Source organism: Sinocyclocheilus anshuiensis, unplaced genomic scaffold, assembly GCF_001515605.1.
Source record: "Sinocyclocheilus anshuiensis isolate Anshui unplaced genomic scaffold, SAMN03320099.WGS_v1.1 scaffold1160, whole genome shotgun sequence".
NCBI lineage: Eukaryota > Metazoa > Chordata > Actinopteri > Cypriniformes > Cyprinidae > Sinocyclocheilus > Sinocyclocheilus anshuiensis.
Window position 1 is genome coordinate 246,923 of NW_015552641.1, and position 20,263 is coordinate 267,185.

The window sequence follows — 20,263 nt, forward strand, 5'->3', positions numbered from 1 at the left end:
GAGAGATTGAGGGAACAAACACAGACCTTGCTGAGGATGTGGATGACATCTCCTCTCTGGAAGGCCAGCTCATCGGGTCTATCAGCTTCACAGTCCCACAAGCCTTGGTAATAATTTGCATAATCTGAAGACCCTTTATTTCAAACACAGAGATAAAAAAATATTTAGATTTTTTAGTCAATTTATAGAATTTCTCTATCCATGCACACAATCTACTTACCAGGCTTTTCACTCCACTCTTCAGCGTTGTCAGTATTTTCATCATCTGAAAAATACAGAGGGTCAAAGGTTACAGAACAAGTACTACTTACAGAACAAGTACTACTGCTAAGCTTTAAATATACATTCATCTTTTGGCACCAGTCTACTGCAGCTAATAATGCTACATCTTCCTTGCAAATTCAACTTCTGGATCAACTTTGTGTACCTCTGAACTCTTTCATAAGTATATTAAACAATATCTGTGGTGCTGGCAGAACAGCCAGCTCCTGTTTGATTTATAGGGGAGGTGCCAGGCCGGGTTAGATGGCTAGTGTGTTTCAGGCAGACAGGCATTGATTCTGGGCGTGGCACCTCTAGGTCTATGAAGTGACAGTGATAGCCCAGCTTTCCGTCTCCCACATCCATCCTCACGCTGTCAGCCTGCCGATAAAACCACCGTCCAGCAACCCTATACTTCCCACAGCACAAGCTTGCCCTGAGCTTCCAGGAACAGCATGAGGAAAAAAACCTGTAAAGCTAAAGTAGCCTTTTACCATATGTGCAAGTGCAAAATATACATCTAAAACGTGAATGAAAAAAAAATGAGAGGTCAAAATGAGCAATTTCAAAGTGTAAACTGATATGCGCATTCTGAATCTCAAACATTTTCCAGTTAAAATCAAATTGTCAGATTAATTTCCGGGATAGTTCTGAAGCATTAATGAGGAATACAGATATATACACTACCATTCAAAAGTTTGTGGTCAAAATGTTTTTGAAGGAAGTCTCTTATGCTCACCAAGGCTGCATTCATTTGATCAAAAATACAGTAAAACTGTAGTATTGTGAAATATTATTACAATTTATAATAACTGTTTTCTTTTTTTAAATATTATAAAATATAATTCATTCCTGTGATGGCAAAGCTAAATTTTCAGCAGCCATTACTTTAGTCTTTAGTGTCACATGATCCTTCAGAAATCATTCTAATATGCTGATTTGATGGTCAGGAAATATTTCTTATTATTATTAACGTTAATATTTTTGTGGAAACCATGATATATTTTTTCAGGATTCTTTAAAGAAAATAAAGTTTAAAAGCACAGCATTTATTTAAAATGGAATTTTTTTTATGACCATATAAATGTCTTTACAGTCATTTTCAAATATTTTAATGCATCCTTGGTGAATACAAGTATTAATATTTTTCTGTTAATCTTACTGACCACAAACGTATGAACGGTTGCATACACAATTACATATACATTATTTTTTTAATAGATTAGTTAATATATGAGCACACCACATTCAGCACTTTTTAGACAATGTCATAAAAGACCTGCTCAGCACTTTTCCAAACTGAAAATCTGAGAGGCATAAGAAAATGAGAGAGAGATGAATGAAGGGCGGAAAAGTGAGAGAGGTGGTCACTCGATCCGCCATATGTGGCCAGCTCAGCTGCCCAGCACACATGGCAAAGTAAGGTGAAAATGACAGCACTCCAGAGTGATGTATTTCTCCTCAGAGATCTCATTAGGTCCTCCAAGGGTCTTGCTATCACTTTGGGTGACCAGAGCTTGATATATTTGCTCTTATTGATGGTGTTCAACACTGTAGAGTTGATGGCTACAGCCTCAGTTACTTTGCTCCAAAATCCCATCAAAAACTGATGTCAGTGTTTTAAGATAGTGATCAGGGTAAACAAATTCACAGTTATGTAAGTTTAGCTATCAGGATAATCCAATATTTAACTCTGTTTTGTTAAAAGGGCCATAGAATGAGATACATTGCTTTTTTTCTGTACCTGGAAGCACTTCATAAATGTCCTCTTCATCCTCTTCTTCATCTTCCTGAGTCTCTGCTTGGTCCTTCCATTCCTTGCGGCTGCTTTGGGGGGTTTGTCCCAGACTCGGGGTTGTAACTGGAGCAGATGCTGGCCCAGGACGTGGTGGTGGTGGTGTGGTAGCTCGTTCAATGTCATCATATGTCTCTTCCTCTTCTTCCACCTCCTCTTCATCATCGTCATAGGGGATGAAGTTAGAGCTCAGATCTTGGAGAGAAGCCATAAAACAAACATTAACAACTAAATAAAGAAAATGACAGCACACAAATTATATACATTCCTTGTGCATGCAAACATACTTGGCAGTAAATCTCAATCTGATTATGTTAACCAATCTACATGTTGTGATGTCCCAAAAGTCTGAGACCACTAGTGAAAATTCTATTGTATTACTTCTATTGTAATCAAAAATTCAGTAAAAACAGTAATTTTGTGAAATAGTATTACAAGTTAAAATAACTGTTTTCAATTTAATATATTTTTAAATGTAATTTATTCCTATGATGGCAAAGCTGAATTTTCCTCTAGTGTCACATGTCACTCTCCAGATATTGGAGAGAAGCCATAAAAGCAAACATTAACACCTAAATAATAAAAACGACAGCAGACAAATAACCGATCTACACTTGGTGGGTTCCCAAAAGTCTGAGACCACTAGTGACTTTTTGCAATTTTCTAATTTAATGCTCTTTATTACAAATGACATTACCAGCATAATATAATTTGAGTGAAAAGCTGAATTAATAACATGATTTTCATAGCCTTTTCTTCCTGGTTTGTCACAATTTTGCTTTAATGACAGCAAGAATCCAGCTGCATTAACTCTACACATTTGCACTGATGAGCATGTGATCCAGCACGATTTGAGAATACTCAATGTCACAAATTTGCTTTGTCAATAAGTGGTACATAAAGAGTTAAGAAAATCAAATATTTAAATAATTAAACATTTTTTTAAATCCCAAATCATTAAAATATTGTTTGTTTCAGTGTGTTCCAACATTTTGGGTCCTCAGTGTAGCTTTGAAGAATTTATATTAAAAAAAATAATAATAATATCAGAAATGTAACTGTGCAGAAATCTGGAGAAAAAAAAAAAAAGTGTTAAATTTGACATTTATTACAGCGCTAATACTAAATGACGCTTGTGCCATTTGGCTGTATGTACATGTGCGAAGGGGGGTGGGGAGGGAGAAAACTATCTCAGGAGTGTCCATTACTTCCCGCAAATCAGAGGGCCGCATTGAGCCCATTTTAGAGTGGCGAGGGTGCCTCAGATCTGTCTCAGATGAAGTGAGGGCCTGATTGCAGGTGACTGAGCTCTGTAACACAGGCTATCGTATCCTCACTGCCTCAATGCCAAGCAGGACCAGATCGATGCCCCTAAAGGATGACCGGGCAAATCCCAATCAATTTCCTGTAAAGAGCGCTATGCTACGGGGAAGAGGAGGCAGCCTGAAGCACGTTGGACTCAGAAGCTCAGTGACGTGCTCCATGAGGAGGTCTAGAGCCTATCTTATTGGCTGAGCCAGAAAGAAAGTTATTGGTATGCCTTTGTTTAGTTTTTTTATAAAACTGCCCTTTTCACCTCAAGATGATCACCATGGGGCTTGGATCAAGTCAGATGCATTCAGCATAATATATGTTATGTATTCTAATAAAAATGTATTTCATATCTCACATACCCTTCAGAACAAAATTGATCTGGTCCACCCATTCCCTGGCCTCACGGGGACTGCTGGCAGTGAACTGCAAAGAGAAACTATCATCGTTGATTTGGAGGCTATTCTCATTCTTCATTGTAATGACAGCAAGATGACTGAACACAGCTACAGGAATGAGCAATGTGAATGTGTTTGTGTGTGTTGAACCTGGTAAGAACGTCTTCCAGGAGCACTCATCTCAAAGCATGAATTCTTCTTGGAGTCCTTGCGTAAGCTGGGCACCAGCTCTGCACTGTAGCCATTGATATAAAATGAGCCCTTCTGCTGCTTGTCTAAAAAGACAAAATCCAAGTTTCTCAATATCTCTGTCTTTGAAATTCATGAAAAGACTTGTATACCTCCTTAAATGGGGCATGACACACCTTTCTCACTCCCGAAGTAATAAAATATGGTGTTGTTCAGAACACACCATCGCTTTTGCCATTCCATGCTGAAGAAACTGTGATCTGAAAAAAGAAAAAGATTAGAAATGCTTGTGGATTTTATGTGGCTTTTGATGCTGATTTCAAAGATTCCTACCACGTCTTTTCTTCTCCAGGTAGCCTTGCTTTAGAATGTTACTCAGGTCCTGTGCAGCCACCAGAGGGATCTCTTCAAAAACTGTTAATCAGAAATCAAGGGAAATAATGTTGTGAAATAATGTGGTAATGTGACACATAATAAATATAAAATGAGTAACACATTTACTCTAACATGGAATAGAACACTTATGCTTATTGTTTATACAATTAAAATAATAATTTATAAATAAAAACACACTACCGTTCAAAATTTTGTGTTCAGTAAGAGTGTTTCTACTTTCGACAGACTTATTTGGACTTATGCTCACCAAGGCTGAATTTATTTGAAAAATATAGTACAAACAGTACTTTTGTGAAATATTGTTACAGTTATAAATAACTGTTTTCTATTTTAATATATTTGAGAATGTAATTTATTCCTGTGATGGTAAAGCTGAATTTTCAGTGGCCGTTACTGCAGTCTTCAGTCACATGATCCTTCAGAAATAATTCTAATATGCAGATTTGGTGCTTTAGAAAGTTTAAAAGAACTGCATTTATTAGAAATAGATTTTTTTAAACAATTTAAGTATTTACTGTCACGTCTGGTGAATTTAATGTATCCTTGCTGAATTAGAGAATTAATTTCTTTAAAAATAAAATCTGACTGACCCCAAAATTTTGAATGGCAGTCACACACACACACAGAGATATTTATATATTTATTTAGGTGTAGATTATGTACAAAAATGTACCCTTGAGCTTTTGCACCCCTAAAATTACCATTTTTACCTGTCAATGTAAGGTGGTATAACCTCTAGGTTTAGGGAAGAGGGGGCCCACCCATAAAAAATTGTCCCAGGCCCCTGATGGCACTGCTAATATGATGACAACTGTAATAAGAATATATCAAAATATGGTGCAGGGCTTGCTGCATTTTAATCTGCACCCACGCGCCTATTTTTAGCATGTTTTCTAGGGCATATGAGAGTGGCAGCGCAGGCGAACAATTTGCTGCAAACAGGGAAGCGAGACACAAATCCTCACCCTCGCGTTCCAGCTTTCATCAACTTCAAACCTCAAGAGCTAAAAGAGAGCGTAGGCGACAGGTGGGCCTCTGGGCACGCTACCAGACTTATTTAAAACTCATTTAGACACGAGCAGATGCTTCCTTCCCTGCACGCTGATGTTGATCTCTGTGGTATCTCTTCTCTTTGAGCTAAGGCTGCAATTCGATGCATAAAACAGACAGTGTTATGCAGTCAACTGTGCAGTCGTCTTAAGAGGGCTGTCTTGAACTTGTCATTGGAAAAAAATGTCAAAAGAACAACGATAAATGCAACTGTGATGTGAGCGGTGGATATAACAGCTTGGAGAGTCTAATACCTCTATAAATAAGACTCAGCTCATCAAACATACCCAGTCTGCGTGACATCACCAACAAGCTCTGTAGCCTGCCATGTTATGCGTCTAGTTTATCAGACAGATGACCATCTCGCAGAGGAGCCCTTTGACCCTCACTTACATTCACGAACACACATGAGCCTTTTCCGTACCCACGGTCACATCTACGTCGTCATAAATACAACTGAACTACACACTGTTTGTCAAGGGTAAGTTGATGTATCATCGAAAAAAACGGAGGCCTCGGTCCAGTCACTTCTCTGTTCATTTTTCTCTTTGTGCGCTTTCATCCCGACACCTTTTACTCCCCTCATCCATCCACATCCCCCTCTGTTCATTTATCTAAAAGGTCAAGCCCCAGTAATAGTTCAGAAGAAACAGAATAAACAGAAGAAATGTGAGAATGGCGTACAATTAACCGTCTCTCTAATCTTCACACACCTACTGACAGCCTTCTTCCTCAGGCCTTGCTGTCTGACCCCATGGTGCGGTCAGAGACTTAAGCAATGGCAAAATGAATGGTGAATTTGTGTTCAGTCATTCTTCACAACCTACGACCTGCCTTTCTGAGGAAACCAAACAGTGGGCGTTTCTGGCCAGTCACTATATTCGTGATTCTTCCACAGGGTAGCAGTGTAACCAAACATTTCACCTACAGAAAAAATGGCATGTTTTTCTATTCTGAACTGTCTCCAAGGAAACCCAAGATTCTGATTGGCCGAACAGACGCAACATTTAACTTCAGCCATTTCCTTGAAACCAATCAGAGCTTGATATATTTAAAGCCACAGAGGACAAAAAGCTGCCAAAAAAGAGCCCGAATTATATTATATTTCTGCCTGTTTCTTACATTGTCAGTTCTCTTACACTGTAAAAAATTATTGTGATTTTAACAGTAAAAGACTGTAAAAATGCTACAGTAAAAACCTGTTAACTGATTAACAGTAAGTTTCCATACTATATTTGGTGAATAAATGTAATTACATTTAATGCAATTTTACAGTAAAATACTGTTTAAAAATACAGTTTTTGGAAGTGAAAAAGTCATTGTATAATTTACAGTGACAAACCGTAAATTGACACTCCCAGAATTCCCTGCATGACACTTCATTTTTGAAGTTTTTTTTTGTTGAAATAACATGTTTCTTGTTAGTTTTTTTCTTATCAGTTGTGTACATTAGGGTTTAATCTTAATGTTGTTAAATTAATGTTTATTGCATTATTTCAGTATCATGTGTGTCACCCGATGGGGTTTAGTGTTTGTGTGAATGACACTGTGCACCTTCTATATATAAGTATTTTCCTCAGCTCGTAGAAAAGCTGTTTGTGATGAGCTTTGGTTCATCATGTGACTTTCTCATCACCACCAGTTTTTGGTGGTTATTAGTGCATTACAATGGTTCAAAACCGATATTAGTTTATTAACATTACATCAGTTAATTAAATACGGTATTTTATTGTGAATTTAAGTTAAGTCTGTAAAACCTAAAATGTTGCTACCATATTTTTTACGGTGAAGTTCTGGCAAACACAGCTGCCGGTATTTTACCGTAAATGTCACAGATTTTTTTTTTGCAGTGTAGATTCTACATGTTTTTAAAAATATGCACATTTGAAACCATCATAAACAAAATCATTTACCTCTGATAATTATTAAAGTGACATAAAAAATGCATGTATAGCACCGGTCTTGAGAATTTTCATTTCGCCTATAAATTGCATTTTTAATTATTCAGAGCAGTGAGGTTTCTTAATTCTCACTCCTTGCATTCTCCCTCCTTAATTAGCATAAAGCCAATCATTTCCTTTTAAACGTGCTGCGGATGTTTATGAATATTTCAGAGTGTTACATCACCATCATTCTCAGAGGCTTTGTGCTGTTAGGCCTTTTCCAATTTCATTTATTTTGTTTTCTCATGTTGTTCGTTACCGACATCAATTATTATGAAGTATTCAAAGGAAAAAAAATGGAGCATCAAAATGTATCAAAAAGAAAAGCATACATCAGAGTACTTATATATTTAGTTTTCGCTAAGCAGACATCCAATTCCAAGCTTGATTTTGTCAGTAACTCATGACAAGAGGCACACAAAAACGAGGAGATGTGGGGAGAGGAGAAAGGGAGCGACACAAGGCTAATGACTTTCCTCCAGGCGCTCTCCGCGGCTGCTAGATGCTTTGTGGTGATGCATGGCACGGCCTCTGCGATGTGGCAGGACGAGATTGGTGGAGTGAGGCATTGAGCGTGCCATGCAGAGTGACGTTCATCAGTGCCACAGCAGCAGGAAAGCGGGGACTGATGCCACGAGTGGAGCTTGGCGGGATACAGGAGAACCAAGACATGGCGGGCCCAGCCTCCCTCCCCCTCCTTCTGCAACATGGAGGTAGGCACAGCTCCAGGTCACACTACTCCTATCACTCTGCAGCACACTGCCTGCCACCACCAATGGGCTGCTGCGTTTACTCCTCCGGACTCGTTCTGCAGAGAACCCTTTTGTAACAATGACATCGAAAAATTTGACACCGAGAGCTGCAAGTCTCAAATGAGTGGAGAACAAACAACCTCATATACTATTTAATTAATTACTGTTCATCATAAGCTCATATCAGGTATTCATATCGGATAATAAAGCTGGGCTCTGTGCGCATTTAATATCCTCACCAACATGCATAATACTGCGCTCATAGGTGATGTTATGAGCACAGCAGTTGATCCAGCTATAAAAATCGGATTGATGCTGTAATGATCCGGGGAAGTTAATGTAAAACACCATTAAATAGCATCACAGTTGAGTGGCTATGAGTCAGTGACAGGGAACAGTCAGCAGTGACAGATGCAAAGGCCCATCAATGACATAAATGAGGCAAAACGTATTTTTTTTATACATTTAAGTTTGTTTTCTTTAATTTTTTTAAATGACAAATGTCAGATAACCAAAAAGGTTCCATTAAATATAGTGTTTTTGCAAGTTATTTTGCAAGTCTCTCTCTTCTCTGTATATCTGTTTAAGAGGATGAGGATGAGGATGCAATGCAATGCAATGCAATGATTTACTGTAGATTCACAAAAGTCAAGACCACTAACATATTTACACTATTGGCTAAATGAGTCCATGAAAAATTACTAACCGATCATGTGATCACATTTGTATACTGAAGCATTCTGTTATAATTTTACATTTTACAAATAGGGATAAACTGAATTCTCAATACAGATAAGCTTATAATTATTTTCACGTTATGGCTGATATCCGTCAACTGGCTGATTTTAAAATTGTATACTAATTTGTCTAAATAAATTTTAAACACACTAAAAATGTTTAATCATTTTTAATGCTTCAACTGAATTTTGTCATTAAAACAATGTACAGTATGAAAATGGATATTAATTTTGACAGTATTTAAGAGTTAAGTTATTAGCATGTTATATGTTATATTAGCATACACACACAATATTGATCAATTTTTAAAAATTCAATATTAAGCAATAAGCCAAACAAACATGAAGATGCCTGCATATACAGTATATAAACAGTGCAAGAAATCTGCATCAGATCGATGCCCTATCCATGTCTTCCAGTTACGCGCCGTGTGCACGGGATGCACGGGCCTGCGGCTGACCTCGGCATGAACCTCAGAGATGAGGTGAAACAGAAGGCACGAGGGTCCCAGGGGGGCTGAGGGGAGAGGCAGGGGAGGAATGCTGATCAGGGAGAGATGGAGAGACCGGAATTACTGCGCTCTCCTGTACAGCACTTGATTAGAAAAAAGGAGCACTCCGAGCATCCTTAACCCTTCTGTACCACACACCCATACACAAACTGCACACATAGAACAACGAATTGACACATTTTTCCTCATTAAAAGCAAAGGCAGTGGCTTCTGTGTGATGCCTGCGCATAGCAAACATTAGGAGGGTGAGAAAAAAAGAAGGAAAAGCATTAGGGAGAGGGAGCGAAAGACTGAGAGAGAGAGATCCCTAGGTGAATGGCTCAATTGAACATCACCTCTCTAAATTGTCCTTAACAAGATCTGATTCGATTTGAATGAAAATGATCTGTTATTCACAACATGAGACCTGAAATCATGCAGCCACTGAACAGTTTTGCAGTATTACTTATTATTTACAAGATTCCAGGATGGACCTTTAGCCAGCCTCTGTTTAAAGGTGCAATTGTGGGCTTCACACATGATGTGGGAAACCATTTAGCATGCTTTAGTGCCACAACATTGTTCCTTTACTGACGAGCTGCACCGTACAAGAGGGAAATTTATAGTCTGGCAATGAGCAGGGAAAGCAAAGGGGGTCCTCCGTTGAGAGACCAGAGCTCTATAAATTTTACAGCCATATATTATGACATCCATTCAAAAGTTTAACTGCAAATACTATAATCCTGAGATGGCAGAGAGGTGGACTGGGGTGTGACAGCCAGAGGAGATATGACTCGCAAGCAGTGTAATCATCACACACGGCTGCAAAGAAAAATGAGTTTGGCGAGATATGGAAATATACTTAAAATAGTGGAGCTGAGGCATGAAAAGGCTTGGAATTCGGTGCTGTCGGTTATAGCCAATTCACAAAGAAAAATTAACTAGACATGAATATACAATAAAAAGTAGTGTGTGTTCATTTCAACAAGAACTATAAGCAGGTTCCTATTTTTTTTAAATAAATGTTACAAAAAAGGAAAAAATATAAAAGGATGTTTTTTTTATTTAACTAAAAATGACTGGATATACAGATTTTTATCTAATATCTTTGTATTTAACAAAATTAAGCTAAAAACACATATTAAATGTTTTAAATAAACTACTTGCATTAGACAACAATGTGGCATTAAATGTTTTGAAGTGTATAATTCAGGCAAGCAATTGTTATTTATTTAATTATTTTTAAATATAAGCCTAGCATTGCATTGCTGCTGCAGTTTTAGCCGTTCAATATCATTTTGGATCCATTTACAAGACACTCTGTCACAAGCGAATGTTTTGAATGTGGGGAGGAACTGAGACATTCCTATAAGAGAAGAAAAAGGGTTGAGACGGGGAGTGTTGTATTTCGGAATGAATTGTAAAAAAAACATCAGTTTAACCAATTAGAAAGTAACTTCAGTGCTAAATTATATGCCCACCACCCTCTTGAGGTGACAGTTAAGATGTAAGTCTGTACAAATATAAGGGATTTACAGGACAAAAAAAAAGAGGTAAGGAAGTATAATTTCTTCTGTCTTATAACTCCAATGGTTAATTGATGCTAAATAACAGAACTGGTATCTTAAAATCAGCGGTTAATTTTTTTTATTATTGTCTACATGTTTAAAAAATAGGCCTATATAAAAATATATAAATATGGCTAACCAGACGGGTTTGTAGTTTAGTCTATTCCAACTGGACTGCACAGAATGGGAAAACAGGCTTCATTTATCACAACTAACACACCCTATACTGTCTGTTTTGTTAGAATTGCTCACCTGTTTTTTTGCATTTCTACATTCTACATGCATTTCTTCTCTATTCGTTTCCAATTTTATATGCTAAATCAAATTGAAATATTATTTGTGTAGCATAACAATAATAAAATAAAATACAAAATAATCCATGTTTTCTTGTACTTGACATTAATGTTGAAACAAAATAGCCTATATTATAATACTTCCTGGTCTCCCAATTGCAGCTATCGATTTAATGCATTTGAATTATATGAGCGCATGATAATTTCGACGGTAACAAAAAAAAAACAAAACAAAACAAAAGAACATCATAAAAGTCTGTAAAGGAATACTATTGGACAATTCCGCAGTTTTACGACTCTTATCTGCTTGTTCGTTAGGTTTTCTTTGAACAGTTTTGATTCAAGAACGATTAAATATGCCAGCGGACACGTGTCGACTGTCTGTGGACTGCAAATCAAGATGTATGATATCGAGCATCGATCACATGAGGAATGCAGTACGGTCGTAAAGTTTGACGTGTTTGTTAACGCTCACATTCATGTGTGCCACACAGGTATTTATGACCGTCTGATAAACTCCAGAAAACTGCTATTGTGGGTCTGGTGTATTTAACTGAGAATGAGTGACTGAAAATCATCAGATTTCGCTTTTCAGAAAAACATTCGATAGTAGCCTACTAAGCGGTAGCCTAAAAGTGCCGTTTAGTAGGCTACCTATTTATAAAACGTGTAAAATATCAGCAGAATTGCTTTAGTTTTAGGAAAATGGCAAAAGATAAAAAGTCCACCAGGTGGCGCGTGTTAAGTGAAAGTGAATGTTGTTCTCTGAAGAAAACAACTTCGACAACACTTCGACTGTTCTAAAATAATTCAGTCTATAATAAGGGTAGCAAACGTTAAAAGAGAATCTAACAGAAGATGACAACAAATAAAAAAATAATAGTAATTAAACGACATCCTAGTAAAAATAACAGTAGGTATAACATTTGTCTCTGTTTCTCACAAATGTGTATATTTAGTGTGTTTAGGCTTGTATAGGATATGTCTCGATTTTTTTCAGGTTTTAACAAATCCCTAGTTGTATTGATTTCTGGTAGGTCTATAACTATTGTAGACACGTTCACATTAAAAACGAGTTTTAATTTATTAATTCATTCTACCATAAACAATCAATAAACTTTTTTACTCAAGATTCAATTCTAATTGTACTTATCACCGGGAATGTTTCGACCTGTGCAAAAATAAGACATCACAAAATAGCCTATTATTTTATTTCAGTAGGCTATATGTAAATCGAATTAAATAGGCTAATACATTTATAAATACATATAGCCTATAGGCCCATATTGGGCTAAATTAAAGGCTATATATTATTACACATAAAATGAGAATTTAGGTCTTCCAAATAATTAATTTAATGCTAGAAAAAATCCATCAGTGGCGTTATTTACTGCATTCCTTATAACCTAACTATTGTTCTGTTAAACAACTTTCGTTTTCAAATAATAGGCTAATTAAAAAAAAAATAGCCTACATTTACTATAGCCTACCTTTTCCAAATGTTATATTTTTAGGCCTACATGATTTTCGGATTCTCATATTTTTGAGAAATTCGTTTAGAGTTAAATAAGCTGTTTCATTGGGTATAGGCCCGTATACATATCAGAATAATATTCAATAACCAAAAACTAACAATTCACATTCGAAATACTTTCTAAATACCTTTATAGTAATTTGCCTATAAATGTTGTCTTTGTGGAGCAGCACGCACAGTATTGCCTATAGGTGCAGCACGTGAAGACCTGCACGTGCATGTCCTTAAGTAAATAAATAGAAAGTTCAAAGGCTTCAACTGTTAAATGGTAGACCTACAAAAGCCAAAAATTACACATCTGTAATCTTAATCCAGCCATATATGAGCAATGTCCTCTTTATAAAAATAAAACTTATATTTAAAAAAATATTATATACACAACACAAATCTGGAGACAATTTTCCATCTTATGCTACTCTATAAAATTTAGGAGAATAGGATAAGTTAACTTGAAGTGTTTTTATTGGCTCAAGATGTGTATGGACTGCAGCCAGGCATTGTTGTAACAAAAATCATGGAAAAATCCTCATCTTGTGATAACATCAAGAGGATTTTTTTCTGTTGTACATTGGAATCTGTCATATCATGGCCCTGCCGGTCATCATGAAAATTATTTGGTTCAGTGGTTACCGATGGTTGTGTTTTATCACACACACTGCAGTAATGTGCATTACCAGGCCAGAAATCTCCCAAACTTAAATATAGCCTCTCACTTGTGAAGCTCCTTACTCAAATTCAGAACCATGTGGGGGAAAAACGCTTTTATGATTATTACATGTTTCAACACTCAATTTAAAACATATGGTAAATTAGGCAATTAGCATAATATTTTCCATTTTGGACAGATAAATGATACCTACACAGGCTGACAAATCATAGGGTAGAAAGACATTTCATGGAAAAACAGTTCGTCTGGTCAGTTTAAAGATGTGAAAACATTCCAAATGCTGCTGTAGAACAGGCCTCAAAGAGTCAGAAACATCAAATGGATTATGTCAGTAAATATAAAGACAAAAAAAGTTCTTGACCAGCTAATGTTCATTTCTAGCATAAAAACACTCCACAAATACCCTTGTAAAACACAAGCATTAGTAAATATTAAGAATGCAAACGACCAGTTGCCAAGAGCAAATCTACACATTTAGCTAAACCTAAAAAAGTCATAGAAGACATCTGAACAGCACTCCTTCCCTGTGGGTGTACAGGCGAACACACCTACACACGCTTTCATTTGTTTCCCAATGAAAGCATCAGGCCACCTGGGCCTTGCATCGAAACTTCATCAATCTCCAGAAATGGAATCCAGTGGAGAGAAAAATCTAATTCTCATTTGCAAGATGGGTAAGGGAGAGAGGAGAGAGAGAAAGAGAGAGAGCTGGAGGTACCTGGGAAGGCTAACCTCTAGCTGAACCCACAGCATTGAATCGTTTTGCCATTTGTCTGCAATACTGACAGGCTGCAAAGAAGATTAGACACTCAAGGTTGTGACTTCCTATTCTGCTTATTTCATCCCTTGCAAATCATGAAAAACTTCCTCTCCTCACCCACGCTAACTTTTACTAGACCGAGACTTATTATATTGAACACAGAAGCAATATTTTCCTAACCAATGAAAGAAAATGCATGATGAATATAGTGATGTACGCTCTGTTGACTCATCATTGCACAATGAATAGACTGACAATGATATGACATGAACAGTTGAAAATCTCTTCCGAATGATCAGTATACTGGGCAGGAGGCAAAGTGAGAGCGTGTTTGGGTGAAACAGTGAAATTACAAATGAGCGAGAGACGGAGCGAGAGCAAATATCAGCATTTTCTGCAGCATCGTAGCCTTCTGAGAGTGAAGTGAACTTTTGAACCCTGTATGGCAGCAGCAGCGATGCACTGAGTATGCTCTGGTCTAATATGTGTCAATTTCAATTAATTAATGCGAAGGGAAACAGAGGGTGGGAAAGTTCGTCTGGTCAGTTTAAAGATGTGAAAACATTCCAAATGCTGCTGTAGAACAGGCCTCAAAGAGTCAGAAACATCAAATGGATTATGTCAGTAAATATAAAGACAAAAAAAGTTCTTGACCAGCTAATGTTCATTTCTAGCATAAAAACACTCCACAAATACCCTTGTAAAACACAAGCATTAGTAAATATTAAGAATGCAAACGACCAGTTGCCAAGAGCAAATCTACACATTTAGCTAAACCTAAAAAAGTCATAGAAGACATCTGAACAGCACTCCTTCCCTGTGGGTGTACAGGCGAACACACCTACACACGCTTTCATTTGTTTCCCAATGAAAGCATCAGGCCACCTGGGCCTTGCATCGAAACTTCATCAATCTCCAGAAATGGAATCCAGTGGAGAGAAAAATCTAATTCTCATTTGCAAGATGGGTAAGGGAGAGAGGAGAGAGAGAAAGAGAGAGAGCTGGAGGTACCTGGGAAGGCTAACCTCTAGCTGAACCCACAGCATTGAATCGTTTTGCCATTTGTCTGCAATACTGACAGGCTGCAAAGAAGATTAGACACTCAAGGTTGTGACTTCCTATTCTGCTTATTTCATCCCTTGCAAATCATGAAAAACTTCCTCTCCTCACCCACGCTAACTTTTACTAGACCGAGACTTATTATATTGAACACAGAAGCAATATTTTCCTAACCAATGAAAGAAAATGCATGATGAATATAGTGATGTACGCTCTGTTGACTCATCATTGCACAATGAATAGACTGACAATGATATGACATGAACAGTTGAAAATCTCTTCCGAATGATCAGTATACTGGGCAGGAGGCAAAGTGAGAGCGTGTTTGGGTGAAACAGTGAAATTACAAATGAGCGAGAGATGGAGCGAGAGCAAATATCAGCAATTTCTGCAGCATCGTAGCCTTCTGAGAGTGAAGTGAACTTTTGAACCCTGTATGGCAGCAGCAGCGATGCACTGAGTATGCTCTGGTCTAATATGTGTCAATTTCAATTAATTAATGCGAAGGGAAACAGAGGGTGGGAAAACGACAGCGCATAGGAAAGATGGTGTCATCTTTGCCAAAGTCATTTAACGTGCCCTATGAAGCCTGCCAATGCCGTATACTTTACTCTTTCTAACTGCACAAAACCGCATCGGAATATTAATCGCGATTGGAGGAAATTAATGGACGATTACTAGAATGGATGGAAGCTTTTGGGGGGGAAAAATGGTTTTGAAAAATGGGATCCAAATCCTGTCCGAGCCAGTGAAACTTTATTTGAACTGTGCTGTTGCTATGGCAGCTGAGGTCAATAATGTAGACTCAGTTGCCCTAGACAGAGTTCAGACAGGTCACGAAATGACCAGAATTAGACCCAGGGGTCAAAAGTTTACTGTAGGGAGGAAGAAGCACTCACAGTAAACGTATGAAGTTAAGAGGCTACGTGGATGAGTACCAGCTGACGACGACTGTTGATGATCACATGACTTCACCTCGACCTCGGTGTGGCCACATGCCACTGCATTAGGATAAATATGACAAGATGAGGCTGCAGGACAGAGCTCTGCTGAAATCCTCGACAGTAACCGTGATGGTGACGAAAATGAGATTTGCATGTTAGGCTGGTCACTTTAGGTTGCTAAACTAAAGGGTTGCTTAATTGCCAAGCTAAAATGCATTTTTCATTGATGCAAGCTCTTTTTGGACTCTCCAGAGATTCATTACAACAATCAATTTCCTAACCAACACAACCATTAATTTAGAGGCTCTAAGATCTTAAGAAAAAAAAATCAAATTTACATCTTGATGATCTAATTTGCGATAAAGAAACAACTTAACTCTGAATCCTTGGCCTTTCTGAGTGGCTTCTCCAGATTTGCCTGTAGAGCTGTGGCGGGGTAAGATAACAGGAACAAGAGGGGCTTTTGTTTCTGAACATAAATCAAATCAGTGCACACAAAGAGCCCAGAGCATGTGCAGCCTTTGATAGGACATGCATTGATATTAGCCTCTTAAAAACACAAACTCCTGTCAGAATGAAAAAAACATGCACCTTTTCTGCTCTATTTGTAATTACTGAAATCAAATGATTGGTGTGTTGTCTTGTGTGCAATATTTTTTATCATTTTAGCAATCAACCCAAGCAAATATCTACTCAGCCCATTCAAAGCAATAAGAATGTTTTTGTTGTTGTTTTGTTTTTTTTACAACTTTTGCATTTCCTAAACTTGACCTGGCAAAATATCCACCCCACTGTGAGGCTCCCTGTGCCCTGGGCTTCCCATCCTCAGCTGCAGGGCTGCTGTCATCCAGAGGAGGCTGCAGGCACGGTGGGGTCAACCGTGCGGTCTGCGGGTGAAACTCAGTTCACATTACCATACAGACAGGGGCCCTGACAATAGAGCACCCATCTGTTCCTGTCAACTATAACAAATCTAGTGTCAAACCTCCCTCTGGAGACAGGGAAGCAGCGCTGGCTAAATGAAATAACACTGACTCCTCCCATCGACGAGTCAACGGCTGCCTCATCCTCCAGTCAGGTTAGAGCACAAGCAGACACAGTCAATTTCCCTTCCTCACACAGGCGAGCATGTGACATCACGGAGCGAGTAACGGTGCAAGCATTGAATGCCTGAACTATATTTACCCTCCGCTACAATAGGGTAAATTTGAAAATATCAGCATGTGTAACGGAGGTCAGCGAGTAGGTGCTGTGCAGGTAAACCTCACACTAGAGGCTGCAGTCTTTCGCCTCCTTGTTAGTGCGTCCGCCTCCCATGCCGGAGACCCGGATTCGAGACCCACTTGGAACAAGAAAGAGGTGTGGCGGTGAGGACTCGGGAGAGAGGGGTTACACATGCAAGGGCACCAGCTCATTCACATTACATATGCATTTTGTTTTCATTCACTCGAGCTAAGCAAAAAAAGGGCTCAGCATGGAGCATCCTTATTGAATAAAAAGCAAATGAGAAAACAAACTAAATCTGAATTGCTGAAAAAGGTGCACATTTGAATCTTAATCTTCATGATTATATTCCTCTCTCTAATTTCATATGCTCCGAAATGCTCTCCCGCTCAAATTCCAAATGCCCTCTCATAGGGTTTGATGTGAGATTCCCAACTGGTGAACTAAACATGAACCATGAACTGCACTTGCCCTTGCTGGTCATTATCTTTATTGAAAGAGCGACATGATGCAAATCTTCTTCGAGTTACTCCTCTTTGACTTATATGCCTTTTCCAGCAAAGAAGCAAATCAAAGGAGCACATCCAGGTTTGACCCCTTTTGTTGCTAAATTACAAACAACATATAAAATAAATGGAACGATGGGGTTTTCATTTTTACCAGAGTGGTGAGAAGTTTCGTGTCAGTGAACAAGAAGGCGTATTCAAGATAAAAACAATAATTTATGGTTTTCACAAATGGCAATTGTGTAGCCTGACATTTTTTTTCTGTTCAATCTGGAAAACTGTTAAAAGAAGAAAATTGTTCTATGAAGTAAAAATCTAGCAAAAAAAGAGAGAGGATTACAGTATCATCTCTTTATTGGATTACAATATCATCTCTGAGCTGGTCACTACAGATCAACGCTATTGACTTGAATATTCCTTAATTCTTTTCTTTTAGCTCTTTTCTGCAAAGCTGCAGGCTTTTGATCCCTCTGAGAAAATTGTCAGTTGTATGGTGAGTGATAAATTAGAGAAAATGGATAAAACGCCCCTCAGGTACAGGGTTGAATTTCAAGACCAGCTGGTTACAGAGGAGCCGGGGATGATCAGTCACAGATCTTGCCCGAAGCAACAGCAAACTGCTCACATTAGTAAAAAAAATAATCAACAAAGACAAAATACAGATTTTGACGAGCCATTTTCAATCTGCAGTACATACTGTTTTTCTCTCTCTTTAAACTTTGAATTTTGTTCCAGTTTGCATTTTTCAAATTGTAGTAGGCTATACAAGTGTAAATATACTTGCTGTCAGAAGGACAAGAAAGCTAACATTTCCACACCATTGTTAAACACAGGCAAACATGCCACGGCTTAACCCCAAGAACCTCAGCAGCACACATTGCTCAAACATCCCGCTCGCCTGCCACTAGAGGGAGTGCTTCATCTCTTGTATGAAGGGTAAAGGCCACCCTCCCATTCCCCCTCTACACACTCCTCAATGCCAGCAGCAGAGTTGTGGGAATCCACTAGAGGGTGATCCTTACCAAACACCTCCACTGGGGTATTTCATCACTACCAGTGAAACCCCCACAACAAGAAATGTGCTAAAGATGCTTTAGACAAGTTTCCTGTCTCTACCTATCACAGCTTACATGCATTAGACATATGAGTAAACACACTCATCTGCACAAAGAGTGGCTTGAACTCACGTTCAGAAGCACCTTCCTCCTGGTAGTCAGAGGCCACTGACATATCATCTGAGGGGGCAGAGCGTCCCAGACTGGAGCTGCGGTTGTCATCTGAACTATCCTCAAGATTGGATTCAACTAGGATAAAAAATAAAAACAAAAAAGCAAGAACTTTATAAAAGTAGAAACTTTGTTGAGTTAATTCGACAGACATACATAAAATGAAAATGCTGTGGGAGGAAAATCGAATCATTTTTGTAAAACCGACTTTTTTTTTCTAAAGAACCATTGTTCCGGGAAAGACAGAATCGGAACGGAAATCTCTGTGGGCAGTTAATCAGAATCATGAAACAGCTGTTCACTTACATCTGTGGGGGAATTCTTGTGGGTATCTGCAAAAAAAAAAAAAAAAAAAAATGCTTTTAGAGAAGAACATTTTGTAATGGATAAAATAACCTTCTAACCAAATGGACTTTGCAATGTTCAAAAAAAAAAAAAAAGGATTACTGTATAATGCTTATAATCAGATATAACTGAGGTTCATAAAAATAGTTTGTATTGTTCCACTGTCTTTCTTAGTCACAGTAGATAAACATTTCTGATCTGCAATGAAAGCGGTACTACAAATTCTAAAAGAATCAAAGAGGCGATAAATTGATAGCAGCTTGAGTATCTGTAAACATGCATCTGTGAAGCAGTGCACTGCAGCGTTTGCAAATGTTGCAATGACAGCTAAGTATTCATGTAACCCAGTGCTGAAAAAAGTATGCTTTTCTCTTTGCAAACACCTTGTTTCAGCACAGCAAACCACAAAAACCACTCCAGCCGGCAAGCGCTGTAATTGTACTCCTTGCTTCTAAAAAGACAACAATAGAAGAACTGTGCAAGTTGCTTCCTGTCTGTTTAACTGTTGTGTTTCATTTGTAGCTCAACTGGGAGCACAGATTCTGAAGCTGCAAATAATTTGCTCCTATAAATTTACTTTTTATGGTATTCAATGTGCAGTACAAACAAGGAGGAACAAGTATGTGTCAGCTCTAATAGTCGCACATGAATAAATCATACTGTGACATCCCTCACCTCTTTTGGATGATATGAAAATTTCGTAGGAGAATTTCCCTGGCCTCTTGAGTAGGATCACTGAGATTCTCATCCTGGAGTATCTCAAAAACAAATAGCTCACAGTCTGAAAAAATTACAAATTAAAAAAATAATAAAA

General features: G+C 38.0%; 1 protein-coding gene across 6 annotated transcripts in view; it reads right to left on the reverse strand.

The window, feature by feature from the left end:
- Positions 1-20,263, reverse strand: part of skap1 (src kinase associated phosphoprotein 1) — a 32,006-nt gene that overhangs the window by 9,775 nt on the left and 1,968 nt on the right. For all 6 annotated transcript variants that reach the window (XM_016458441.1, XM_016458443.1, XM_016458444.1 and 3 more), the window contains 10 exons: positions 20,125-20,230; positions 19,411-19,436; positions 19,066-19,182; positions 4,288-4,368; positions 4,131-4,214; positions 3,916-4,040; positions 3,730-3,793; positions 2,006-2,251; positions 221-265; positions 27-133 (listed from right to left, as the gene is read on the reverse strand). In XM_016458441.1, the coding sequence (XP_016313927.1) occupies positions 27-133; positions 221-265; positions 2,006-2,251; positions 3,730-3,793; positions 3,916-4,040; positions 4,131-4,214; positions 4,288-4,368; positions 19,066-19,182; positions 19,411-19,436; positions 20,125-20,230 (1,001 nt within the window). The remainder of the gene's footprint in view (positions 1-26; positions 134-220; positions 266-2,005; positions 2,252-3,729; positions 3,794-3,915; positions 4,041-4,130; positions 4,215-4,287; positions 4,369-19,065; positions 19,183-19,410; positions 19,437-20,124; positions 20,231-20,263) is intronic.